The sequence below is a fragment of the Ascaphus truei genome, unplaced genomic scaffold, assembly GCF_040206685.1.
Source record: "Ascaphus truei isolate aAscTru1 unplaced genomic scaffold, aAscTru1.hap1 HAP1_SCAFFOLD_1412, whole genome shotgun sequence".
NCBI classification, from domain to species: domain Eukaryota; kingdom Metazoa; phylum Chordata; class Amphibia; order Anura; family Ascaphidae; genus Ascaphus; species Ascaphus truei.
Genome location: NW_027454294.1, coordinates 1 through 13,721, shown reverse-complemented (window position 1 = coordinate 13,721; position 13,721 = coordinate 1). Strand labels below are relative to the sequence as shown.

The 13,721-nt window shown below is 50.0% G+C and overlaps 1 protein-coding gene across 1 annotated transcript in view; it reads left to right on the top strand.

Moving 5' to 3' along the window:
- LOC142475842 (corticotropin-releasing factor receptor 1-like) overlaps positions 1-12,454 on the top strand; it is an 84,033-nt gene extending 71,579 nt beyond the window's left edge. The window contains exons 2-4 of the mRNA XM_075581561.1: positions 3,013-3,094; positions 5,316-5,435; positions 11,931-12,454. Of these exons, the coding sequence (XP_075437676.1) occupies positions 3,013-3,094; positions 5,316-5,435; positions 11,931-12,058 (330 nt within the window). The 3' untranslated portion in view covers positions 12,059-12,454. The remainder of the gene's footprint in view (positions 1-3,012; positions 3,095-5,315; positions 5,436-11,930) is intronic.
- The last annotated feature ends 1,267 nt before the right edge of the window (positions 12,455-13,721 follow it).

The window sequence follows — 13,721 nt, the reverse complement described above, 5'->3', positions numbered from 1 at the left end:
CCATTTTCTCACCTCCTATTCTCTCCTAGACCCTCTATAATCTGGCTTCCGTACTGCTCACTCCACTGAAACAGCCCTCACTAAAATAACTAATGACCTCCATGCTGCTAAAGACAGTGGTCATTACACTCTGCTCATATTACTCGACCTCTGCAGCATTTGATACTGAGGACCAACCTCTTCTCTTTCACATTCTCCATACTCTAGGTATTCGTAACAAAGCTCTATCCTGGATCTCATCTTACCTCTCCCATCGTACTTTCAGTGTCTCTTCTGCTAACACCTCCTCCCCCACTATCGATATCTCTCTGTGGGGGTACCCCAGGCCATTGTCCTGGGACCTCTTCTCTTTTCTCTGTACACACTTTCTCTGGGTGACCTAATCACATCTCTCAGGTTCAAATATCACCTCTATACTGACAACACACAAATTTACTTCTCAACCCCTGACCTTACACCTGCTGTACAGACCAAAGTTTCTGAATGTCTCTCTGCGATATCATCCTGGATGGCCCTCCGTTGACTTAAATTTAACATGGCTAAAACAGAGCTCCTCATACTTCCTCCCAAACCTGGCCCTACTACCTCCTTCCACATTACTGTTGGAACTACGATCATTCACCCAGTAGCCCAAGCACGCTGCCTAGGGGTCACACTTGACTCCTCTCTCACATTCTCCTCTCACATTCAAAACATTTCTAAAACTTGTCGCTTTTTGCTCCGCAATATAACTAAGATACGCCCGTTCCTCTGTTGCTCGACTGCTAAAACTCTGACTCAGGCCCTCATTCTCTCCCGTCTCGATTACTGTAACCTCCTGCTGTCCGGCCTTCCTGCCTCTCACCTGTCTCCCCTACAATCTATCCTAAACGCTGCTGCCAGAATCACTCTACTCTTTCCTAGATCTGTCTCAGCATCTCCCCTCGTGAAATCCCTCTCCTGGCTTCCGATCAAATCCCGCATCTCACACTCCATTCTCCTCCTCACTTTTAAAGCTTTTCACTCTTCTGCCCCTCCTTACATCTCACCCCTAATTGCTCGCTATGCACCATCCCGACTGCTCAAGGATGTCTTCTTTCTACCCCCTTTTTATCTAAAGCCCTCTCCCGCCTTAAACCTCTCTCACTGACTGCCCCACACCTCTGGAATGCCCTTCCCCTCAGTACCCGACTAGCACCCTCTCTATTCACCTTTAAGACCCAACTCAAAACACACTTGCTTAAAGAAGCATACGAATAGCACTGTGGCTGATTATTAACACTTCCCAGAACTCCCTCCTACTGTCTCTGTACGTTCTCCCTACCTACCAATTAGACTGTAAGCTCCTCGGGGCAGGGACTCCTCTTCCTTAATGTTACTTTTATGTCTGAAGCGCTTTTTCCCATGTTCTGTTATTTGTATTTGTTATTTATATGATTGTCCCGCGTATTACTGCTGTGACGCGCTATGTACATTAATGGCGCTATATCAGTGATTTCCAACCATTTTTGTTTGGAGGAACCCTTGAAGTATTTCGATAAATCTCGGGGACCCCCTATCTGGCCGACACATATTAGGTCCGTCAGGGGTCAGTCACAACATGTCACACCTCACGAGCCACCTCTATTTCACACCCTCTACCCATGTATTTCTCTCCCCTCCGTCTCACTAACTCTCCCCCCTCCCGCCTCGCATGTATTTATCCCCCGAGTCTCACTCTTACTCCCTCTCTTCCTCACTCACTCCCGCCCGCCCCCCTCCCTTCTCTCACTCGCCCGTACCTTCCGTCAATTACCCCACTCTCACTCAATCCACCCTACAAAATACATAACAAAAAACCCTACCCCCAGAGGGGGGGGGGGAGTCTGTGGTCCATAGGAGGAACCCCTGAGACTCTCTCAAGGATCCCCAGGGTTCCACAGAACCCCACAGAACCCCACGGAACCCTGGTTGGGAATCACTGCTCTATATAAATAAAGACATACACACGTACATACATACGTACATACATACACACGTACATACATACGTACATACATACACACGTACATACATACGTACATACATACAAACGTACATACATACGTACATACATACACACGTACATACATATGTACATACATACACACGTACATACATACGTACATACATACACACGTACATACATACGTACATACACACGTACATACATACGTACATACATACACACGTACATACATACGTACATACATACACACGTACATACATATGTACATACACACGTACATACATACATATGTAGTTACATACACATGTACATACACACGTACATACACACGTACATACATACATACATAATACATACATATGTACATACATACACATGTACATACACACATACATACATACATAATACATACATACATACATATGTACATACATACACGTACATACACACATACATACATACATAATACATGCATACATACGTACATACATACACACGTACATACACACGTACATACATACATACATACATACATAATACATACATACATACGTACATACATACACACGTACATACACACGTACATACATACATACATACATACATAATACATACATACACACGTACATACATACATACATACATACATACATACACACGTACATACATACGTACACATAAACACGTACATACATACGTACACACATACACACGTACATACATACGTACATACATACACACGTACATACATACGTACACACATACACACGTACATACATACGTACATACATACACACGTACATACATAAGTACACACATACACACGTACATACATACATACGTACATACATACATACGTACACACATACATACGTACACACATACACACGTACATACATACATACGTACACACACCGAGCCAATAGGAAGGATGACACTGCCCGAGGAGCTAACAATCTATAAATAATGACTATACATACGTATGCTGGAGGCTCTTCACCGGCTTGCGGGAGTCACGCAGTGTCCCCCTCTGTCCCCTCTTGCAGGTGATCGCCGCTGGGGTGAGCCTCGCCCTGAGCTCAGTGCTGGACCAATGTGAGAGTCTCCAGCCGGGCCCCAACATTTCAGGTGAGGGCTGCAGCGGTCCCTCGGATCCAGTGATGGAAGTGACCGTTAGACCTTGTTGGATTGCTATTCTACGTTTGAGCAGAGAGTTGGAAATCTACACAGTGTAGTGAGATGGATGGAGTGGGAGCCTGACATTAGTGCAGCCGCCTCTGGGGTGGGAGCCTGACATTAGTGCAGCCGCCTCTGGGGTGGGAGCCTGACATTAGTGCAGCGTCTCTGGGGTGGGATCCTGACATTAGTGCAGCCGCCTCTGGGGTGGGATCCTGGCATTAGTGCAGCCGCCTCTGGGGTGGGAGCCTGACATTAGTGCAGCCGCCTCTGGGGTGGGAGCCTGACATTAGTGCAGCCGCCTCTGGGGTGGGATCCTGACATTAGTGCAGCCGTCACTGGGGTGGGATTCTGACATTAGTGCAGCCGCCTCTGGGGTGGGAGCCTGACATTAGTGCAGCCGTCACTGGGGTGGGATTCTGACATTAGTGCAGCCGTCTCTGGGGTGGGATCCTGACATTAGTGCAGCGCCTCTGGGGTGGGAGCCTGACATTAGTGCAGCCGCCTCTGGGGTGGGATCCTGACATTAGTGCAGCCGCCTCTGGGGTGGGATCCTGACATTAGTGCAGCCGTCTCTGGGGTGGGATCCTGACATTAGTGCTGCCGCCTCTGGGGTGGGATCCTGACATTAGTGCAGCGTCTCTGGGGTGGGAGCCTGACATTAGTGCAGCCGCCTCTGGGGTGGGATCCTGACATTAGTGCAGCCACCTCTGGGGTGGGAGCCTGACATTAGTGCAGCCGCCTCTGGGGTGGAAGCCTGACATTAGTGCAGCGTCTCTGGGGTGGGATCCTGACATTAGTACAGCCGCCTCTGGGGTGGGATCCTGACATTAGTGCAGCCGCCTCTGGGGTGGGATCCTGACATTAGTGCAGCCGCCTCTGGGGTGGGAGCCTGACATTAGTACAGCCGCCTCTGGGGTGGGAGCCTGACATTAGTGCAGCGTCTCTGGGGTGGGAGCCTGACATTAGTGCAGCCGCCTCTGGGGTGGGATCCTGACATTAGTGCAGCCGCCTCTGGGGTGGGAGCCTGACATTAGTGCAGCGTCTCTGGGGTGGGAGCCTGACATTAGTGCAGCCGCATCTGGGGTGGGAGCCTGACATTAGTGCAGCGTCTCTGGGGTGGGATCCTGACATTAGTGCAGCCGCCTCCGGGGTGGGAGCCTGACATTAGTGCAGCCGCCTCTGGGGTGGGATCCTGACATTAGTGCAGCCGTCTCTGGGGTGGGATCCTGACATTAGTGCAGCGTCTCTGGGGTGGGATCCTGACATTAGTACAGCCGCCTCTGGGGTGGGAGCCTGACATCAGTGCAGCGTCTCTGGTGTGGGAGCCTGACATTAGTGCAGCCGCCTCTGGGGTGGGAGCCTGACATTAGTGCAGCGTCTCTCTGGGGTGGGAGCCTGACATTAGTGCAGCGTCTCTGGGGTGGGAGCCTGACATTAGTGCAGCGTCTCTGGGGTGGGAGCCTGACATTAGTGAAGCCGCCTCTGGGGTGGGAGCCTGACATTAGTGCAGCCGCCTCTGGGGTGAGAGCCTGACATTAGTGCAGCCGCCTCTGGGGTGGGATCCTGACATTAGTGCAGCCGTCTCTGGGGTGGGATCCTGACATTAGTGCAGCCGCCTCTGGGGTGGGATCCTGACATTAGTGCAGCCGCCTCTGGGGTGAGAGCCTGACATTAGTGCAGCCGCCTCTGGGGTGGGATCCTGACATTAGTGCAGCCGTCTCTGGGGTGGGAGCCTGACATTAGTGCAGCCGCCTCTGGGGTGGGATCCTGACATTAGTGCAGCCGCCTCTGGGGTGAGAGCCTGACATTAGTGCAGCCGCCTCTGGGGTGGGATCCTGACATTAGTGCAGCCGTCTCTGGGGTGGGATCCTGACATTAGTGCAGCCGCCTCTGGGGTGGGATCCTGACATTAGTGCAGCCGCCTCTGGGGTGGGAGCCTGACATTAGTGCAGCATCTCTGGGGTGGGAGCCTGACATTAGTGCAGCGTCTCTGGGTTGGGATCCTGACATTAGTGCAGCCGCCTCTGGGGTGGGAGCCTGACATTAGTGCAGCCGCCTCTGGGGTGGGATCCTGACATTAGTGCAGCCGTCTCTGGGGTGGGATCCTGACATTAGTGCAGCCGCCTCTGGGGTGGGATCCTTTATGTGATATTTCAGTGTGTCTCACCAGGTCTTGCCTGTAATGCCTCCATTGACATGATCGGGACCTGCTGGCCTCACACTGCAGCTGGACGTCTCGTCGCCAGACCGTGTCCTGAGTATTTTCAGGGAGTTCAATACAATACAACAGGTACAGGAGGAGTTATAGGGAGGGGGAATATGAGGTTATAGGGAGGGGTTATATGGGGTAATAGGAGGGGTTATAGGGAGGGGTATATGGGGTATTAGGAGGAGATATAGGGAGCGGGTATATGGGGTAATAGGAGGAGTTATAGGGAGGGGTTATATGGGGTAATAGGAGTTATAGGGAGCAGTTATATGGGGTAATAGGAGGAGTTATAGGGAGGGGTTATACGGGGTAATAGGAGTTATAGGGTTCGACCATATGGGGTAATAGGAGGAGTTATAGGGAGCGGTTATATGGGGTAATAGGAGGTGTTATAGTGAGCGGGTATATGGGGTAATAGGAGGGGTTATAGGGAGGGGTTATATGGGGTAATAGGAGGAGTTATAGGGAGGGGGTATATGGGGTTATAGGGAGGGGTTATAGGGAGAGGTTATATGGGGTAATAGGAGGAGTTATAGAGAGGGGGTATATGGGGTTATAGGGAGGGGTTATAGGGAGAGGTTATATGGGGTAATAGGAGGAGTTATAGGGAGCGGGTATATGGGGTATTAGGAGGAGTTATAGGGAGCTGTTATATGGGGTAATAGGAGGAACTCTTTTTATTGAAAAATTTTTCCAACATTACATTTCATAGAAAAACATTTCAAACAAAAACTGCACATTATGTACAAACTTATATTATATCAATATTAACTCAGCATTTGTTCCACCTTTCTCCTCAACAGCAACTTCACATTCCTTTTATACACATTTTAATTGAAACTAAATAAAAGCCTTAACTACCACATCAATAGCTGCTACCTTTAAAGGATTGATTAATGAACAAACATTTTAAGCCCCCCCTCCCCCCCCCCCAAAGAAAAAACCACACGGTATTATTTTTTCTTTTTCCCCACATTATCCCCCAATGACCCAAACCTCTTGACAGTCACTGAAGGTGGGATCATGTCCGAGTCTGTCTCTCTGGAAACATCCATAGTATGTTCCTCTTCGGATAAGGAAAGTTCCTCTACATCGTCGGAGTCCTCAGCTCTTGACCCCCAATCCTTTCTGAGAGCAGAAAAACGGTTTTTCATAGCTACCTGAGGAACTTTACCAGCGGGACCTGCAGGACGTCGAAGAGTCCCTCCAAGTTTTTTTCACCATGCTCTTCTTCCTTTTCTTTTTTCCCTGTGCCCAAAGCTGCTCACTTTCTTTTTCTTTATTATTATTTCCCCTCACTTGGGTTTCCATCATAGTAGGATCATCTGATTCCCCAGATTGTTCCCCTGCGGGGAGTAGATTTGGGGAGGTTCCTTCTAAGGGGTCTTCTGACATTTCCTAGGCCTTGTTTACACTCACAATAATTGTTTCTTCTGTAAGTGTTTCTGGGCAAACTGCATCCACAGGTGGTCCAGGACAAGCTCCGTCCCCAGGAGGATCTAAGCAAGCGCCATCCCTAGGCTGAACCAGACAACCCCATCTGCAGGCGGATCCGGACATATTCTGTCTGCAACTTTCAGGGCTCGGTCGTAAAGTGCTTCATTGTCTTCGAAGTCCACTTCCTGCTCCCATACTTTTGAAATATTATGCCAGGCTTCTGCGCAATTCGTGTATGAATGTCCAAATTTATCGCATAAATTACATCTGATGTTTGTACAACTTGCCCTCTCGTGGCCCAAGGAGTGGCACAAATTGCATTTTAGAACATCACAAGACATGCTTAAATGTCTGGCTGAACCACATCTATGGCACAAGGTTGGCTGCCCATAGTAAAAACAATTTCCTTTTTCTCTTCCTATGAAGAAGGAGTTGGGCAAATGCTTTGTAACATTGCCATGTCGCCAAAGTCTGACTTGCACTTTCCAACCTCCAATCCAAATGTCTTCCGCGTCCATAATTATTGTAGGTGGAGCCAGTACTTCGCATTGTCTGCCAAGCCATATCAGAATATCTGATATTGGGACTGATTCGTGTCTGAAGAGAATTGTCACCGACTTTGTTTCCGGTTTGGACACAGGAATAGCAGCAAAGGACTTCCATAATTCTGAATTTTTAAGACTCTCATATTTTGTCCAGAAATAGTCCAGAGCCTGAGGTCTCTTAAAGCTGACATCGTATTCGCATGAACCTGGAACATGGATAAGTGCATAAATGTCATCTGCTCTGAAGCCCAAAGATTCTTTCAATAGATGTTTTCCTACAAAAATCCTGTCAGGCTTCATCTCCTCACTGCCTTTATACCTCAACCTTACCACATTCCTCCTTTTTAAAGGTTGTGCATTTCTGGTCACAGCGCTCACAAAGTATCTCCCACTCCAGGCTGAAGGGGGTGCTGTGTGAACTGGGGTTGCCTTAATGCCATTACTTTGCTTTACCCCATCTTCTGATTGGGTCACTCTATTATCAGAATCTGTTTGGATAGAAGCAGCACTTTCAGTCTCCACAACCTTAATTTCACTCCCAGGCACTACAGGGTTAATGCTGTCTCCATTGCTGCTAATTACCACCTGCTGTTCTCCTCTCTCAGAGTTCTGAATCCCAGGACCAGCTAATAAGCAGGGGTGTGGTTCTGTAAGTCCAGGTGAGCATGGGTTCTCTGGCTCACTGCTCTCAGGTATGAACTCCATTTCCAGCTGATCTCCTCTCACAGTTTCTAGGTTCTTGCTTTGCTGCTCTCCAGAATTCTTTGTAATTTCTTTAACTTCTCCCAGCGTGGGAGTCTGAGATAACCCAACATCACAGGTGTCTGCTGCTTTCTTTGCATGCAATGGTCTTTTAATCAGATCTTCTGCTGCTTCTGCTATTAATCCCTGGGATGCTGGAAGCTCTGGAACAGATCCTTGCTCACAGTCTGATACACCCTGAGGTGAGTCCCCTTCCCTGAAGTCTTTGGACCCTATTACAGGGCTGTTACCTTCTCCTGTGGAAACCTTTAGCCTCCGGTCCTTTGCTTTCTTTTTTTTTGCAGCTTTACCCTTTGGGGTTTTCATAGCAGTTGGTGAAATTAAACTGTCAGGATCTGAATCAGAATTTTCCTGGGATAAGTTCTCTGTTTTATCTTTAGACATTGCAGACTTGTTCTGGGATCTAGTTTCTCTCCCACTTCTTGTAGGCGTCACCAAACTTATCTTTTCTTGAGAACATTTAATGGGGTTTTGGCTTCCTTTTCCACAATATGAATCTGCGCCTTGTTCTGCACTTTGCTCTGCACCCAGCTCAGCATTTTGCTCTGCGCCCCGCTCTGCACCCTGCTTGGCACTTTGCTCTGCACCCTGTTCAGCACTGTGGGTTAGCATTTCAACAGTTTTTACAAGGGAACGTTTCTGTTTGACTGGAATCCCTGTTATTTTAGCAATCTCAACCTCCAGCCGGGTTAATTCAACATGCAGATGATTTATTTGCTTCTTGCGCGTGTCTACCTCTCGACCACGACATCTCTTTAATTTAATATTTTCTATTTCCAATTCTTCTACCTTCCTGTTATACTTCTTCAATAAAGCTCGTTTCTCTTCTTTCTTAAGCAGACTCTGTTCTGCCCCTTCCTTTCTCTCCAAACTCTCATGTACCTTGCATTCAGCCTCACCAAGGCCTACACCCCCGCTGCAGCCTGCGGCCTCTCCTACTTCCATCTCCAACACACAGCCACCAACCCCTGGGTCTAAGGCCATCCTGGCTCCCCTGCAGGAGCTCACCTCTGCAGGCCATCCTGGAGGAGTTATAGGGAGGGGGTATATGGGGTAATGGGAGGAGTTATAGGGAGAGGTTATATGGGGTAATAGGAGGAGTTATAGGGAGCGGTTATATGGGGTAATAGGAGGAGTTATAGTGGGCAGCTATATGGGTTAATAGCAGGAGTTATAGGGAGCGGTTATAATATAATACAGATACACACGCTGCTCTGTGTATAATACAGATACACACGCTGCTCTGTGTATAATACAGATACATACACTGCCCTGTGTATAATGCAGATACACGCTGCTCTGTGTATAATACAGATACATACACTGCTCTGTGTATAATACGGATACACACGCTGCTCTGCGTATAATACAGATACACATGCTGCTCTGTGTATAATACAGATAAACAAGCTCTGTGTATAATACAGATACACACACTGCTCTGTGTATAATACAGATACACACGCTGCTGTGTATAATACAGATACAAGCTGCTCTGTGTATAATACAGATACACACTGCTCTGTGTATAATACAGATACACACGCTGCTCTGCGTATAACAGATACACGCAGCTCTGTGTATAATAGATACACACGCACTCTGTGTATAATACAGATACATGCTGCTCTGTGTATAATACAGATACACAAGTTCTGTGTATAGTATAAATGTCCCTCCTGATCTCTCTGGTGGTGTGGGGGTTAATCCTCGCTGTAGACAGTGAATTTCTCCTGCTGTCAGTACAAGGACATCCCTTGTATAGGGGGGGGGGTAACTCTGGCCATACCCCTCACCCCCGCAGCCAGCATCTTCCTCCCCCTGGGGACCTCTGAGCTCATGCAGTGTGCGGGGGCAGGCAGGGGCGACACGCCATCCATCTTCCCGTGTGCCAGGTCCTTGGCGTGACTCCCAGCTGCAGGTGCTGACAGCAGAGGGGGCGGCCGGAATATCAATGGGCATCAGAATCCGGGGAGCTGTCCAAGTGCTGAACTCCGACTGCTTCCCCGGGACATGGGGTCTGTCCCCCCCCCCCCCCCCCCCCGCGGGGTGACACAGTGACACAGGGAGAAGGGAGCTATGGGACATGGAGTCTGTCCCTCCCCCCGCAGGGTGACACAGTGACACAGGGAGAAGGGAGCTATGGGACATGGAGTCTGTCCCTCCCCCCGCAGGGTGACACAGTGACACAGGCAGAAGAGAGATATGGGACACGGAGTCTGTCCCTCCCCCCGCAGGGTGACACAGTGACACAGACAGAAGGGAGCTATGGGACATGGAGTCTGTCCCTCCCCCCGCAGGGTGACACAGTGACACAGGGAGAAGGGAGCTATGGGACATGGGGTCTGTCCCTCCCCCCGCGGGGTGACACAGTGACACAGACAGAAGGGAGCTATGGGACATGGAGTCTGTCCCTCCCCCCGCAGGGTGACACAGTGACACAGGGAGAAGGGAGCTATGGGACATGGAGTCTGTCCCTCCCCCCGCGGGGTGACACAGTGACACAGGCAGAAGGGAGCTATGGGACATGGAGTCTGTCCCTCCCCCCGCAGGGTGACACAGTGACACAGGGAGAAGGGAGCTATGGGACATGGAGTATGTCCCTCCCCCCGCAGGGTGACACAGTGACACAGGGAGAAGGGAGCTATGGGACACGGAGTCTGCCCCTCCCCCCGCAGGGTGACACAGTGACACAGACAGAAGGGAGTTATGGGACATGGGGTCTGTCCCTCCCCCCGCGGGGTGACACAGTGACACAGGGAGAAGGGAGCTATGGGACATGGAGTCTGTCCTTCCCCCCGCAGGGTGACACAGTGACACAGACAGCTTGCAGTTACAGGGAGAATATATGATGGGGTTCTGTGTATAATGTTGTGTGAGATTGGATGTGACAGGACAGGCACACAGAAGGGCACTGAGTCCCTGTGTCTCATCACCTGATCCCCTCACCCCCGGAAACCCCCCCTTCCCCTGTGTTCTAATGAGATTGAGGGAATCAGATCTCAATCAGAGAGTACCTGCTCCACCTGGTAATTAGAAAGCCGCTTAACGAGCTGAAAATGCTGCATAAATATGCAAACTCTGCATACATTATATTAACTCCTTCACTGCCGGATCCATGCTCCCTCTGTCTGTGTCACTGTGTCACCCTGCGGGGGGAGGGACAGACTCCATGTCCCATAGTTTCCTTCTCCCTGTGTCACTGTGTCACCCTGAGGGGGGAGGGACAGACTCCATGTCCCATAGCTCCCTTCTGTCTGTGTCACTGTATCACCCTGCTGGGGGAGGGACAGACTCCATGTTCCATAGCTCCCTTCTCCCTGTGTCACTGTGTCACCCTGCGGTGGGAGGGACAGACTCCATGTCCCATAGCTCCCTTTTGTCTGTGTCACTGTGTCACCCTGCCGGGGGAGGAACAGACCTCGATGTCCCATAGTTTCCTTCTCCCTTTGTCACTGTGTCACCCTGCGGGGGAGGGACAGACCCCATGTCCCATAGCTCCCTTCTGCCTGTCACCCTGCCGGGGGAGGGACAGACCCCATGTCCCATAGCACCCTTCTGTCCCACCCTCTCCCTCCCACCCTCACTCTCACTCCCTCCCACCTTCACTCTCACTCCCTCTCTCCCACCCTCACTCACTCCCTCTCTCTCACCCTCACTCCCTCTCTCTCTCCCACCCTCTCTCTCCCTCCCAACTTCTCTCCCACCCTCCATCTCTTACCCACTCTCTCTCACACCCACTCCTTCTCCCTCCCTCCTTCTCTCTCCCTACCTCTCCCTCTCTCTCACCCTCTCTCTCACCCTCTCTCTCACCCTCTCCCTCTTTTCCCAGGAAATGTGTACAGAGAATGTCTCTTCAACGGGAGCTGGGCAGGACGCGGAGACTACGCACAGTGTCAGGAAATCCTCCGGCAGGAGGTACAGCGTCTAACCAGACTGCAAGTTCTTCTGGCGCGATAGTCAGGGCCCTATTTACTAAGCAGTGCTACACCGTTACTTAAACATGGGAAGGACGGTGACCCAGGGAGAAAGCTGATGGCCATTACTGGGGTCAGGAAGGAGGGTATGAGACAGGAAAGGGATCTTTACAGTAAGGGCAGTTACAGTGCGGGATTCATTCCCCATGGAGACTGTGAGGGCAGATACAGGAGATATGTGTAAGGAAAGGGATCTTTACAGTAAGGGCAGTTACAGTGCGGGATTCATTCCCCATGGAGACTGTGAGGGCAGATACAGGAGATATGTATAAGGAAAGGGATCTTTGCAGTAAGGGCAGTTACAGTGCGGGATTCATTCCTCATGGAGACTGTGAGGGCAGATACAGGAGATATGTGTAAGGAAAGGGATCTTTACAGTAAGGGCAGTTACAGTGCAGGATTCATTCCCCATGGAGACTGTGAGGGCAGATACAGGAGATATGTGTAAGGAAAGGGATCTTTGCAGTAAGGGCAGTTACAGTGCGGGATTCATTCCCCATGGAGACTGTGAGGGCAGATACAGGAGATATGTGTGAGGACAGGATCTTTACAGTAAGGGCAGTTACAGTGCGGCATTCATTCGCCCATGGAGACTGTGAGGGCAGATACAGGAGATATGTGTAAGGAAAGGGATCTTTACAGTAAGGGCAGTTACAGTGCGGGACTCATTCCCCATGGAGACTGTGAGGGCAGATACAGGAGATATGTGTAAGGAAAGGGATCTTTACAGTAAGGGCAGTTACAGTGCGGGATTCGATTCCCCATGGAGACCGTGAGGGCAGATACAGGAGATATGTGTAAGGAAAGGGATCTCTTTACAGTAAGGGCAGTTACAGTGCGGGATTCATTCCCCATGGAGACTGTGAGGGCAGATACAGGAGATGTGTATAAGGAAAGGGATCTTTGCAGTAAGGGCAGTTATAGTGCGGGATTCATTCCTCATGGAGACTGTGAGGGCAGATACAGGAGATATGTGTAAGGAAAGGGATCTTTACAGTAAGGGCAGTTACAGTGTGGGACTCATTCACCATGGAGACTGTGAGGGCAGATACAGGAGATATGTGTAAGGAAAGGGATCTTATACAGTAAGGGCAGTTACAGTGCGGGACTCATTCCCCATGGAGACGGTGAGGGCAGATACAGGAGATATGTGTAAGGAAAGGTTGGACCCCTTGTTAGAAAGGAAAGGTATACAGGGATATACCTAATAAGTAACATGGGAAGGACGATGACCCAGGGAGAAGCTGATGGCCATTACTGGGGTCAGGAAGGAATATATTCCCCTTATGAGACAGCATTGGATAATGTGTCACTGGTGCTGTGTGTTTGCCTCCTCTGGGCCACCGTACTGTCATTACACATATAGGGTAACGTATCTAAGAGAAAGAGCAGAGAGAGTGAGAGGAGAGAAATGGGAGAGAGAGTGAGAGGAGAGAGAAGGGGAGAGAGTGAGAGGAGAGAAACGGGGAGAGAGTGAGAGGAGAGAGAAGAGGAGAGAGTGAGAGGAGAGAGAAGGGGAGAGAGTGAGAGGAGAGAGGTGAGAGGAGGGAGAGGAAGAGAGAGAAAGAGAGAGAGAGAGACCACACACTGCCTCTCTCTCTCTCTTTCCCTCCCTACTCCCTGTCTCTCCCCCCTCCCTATCTCTG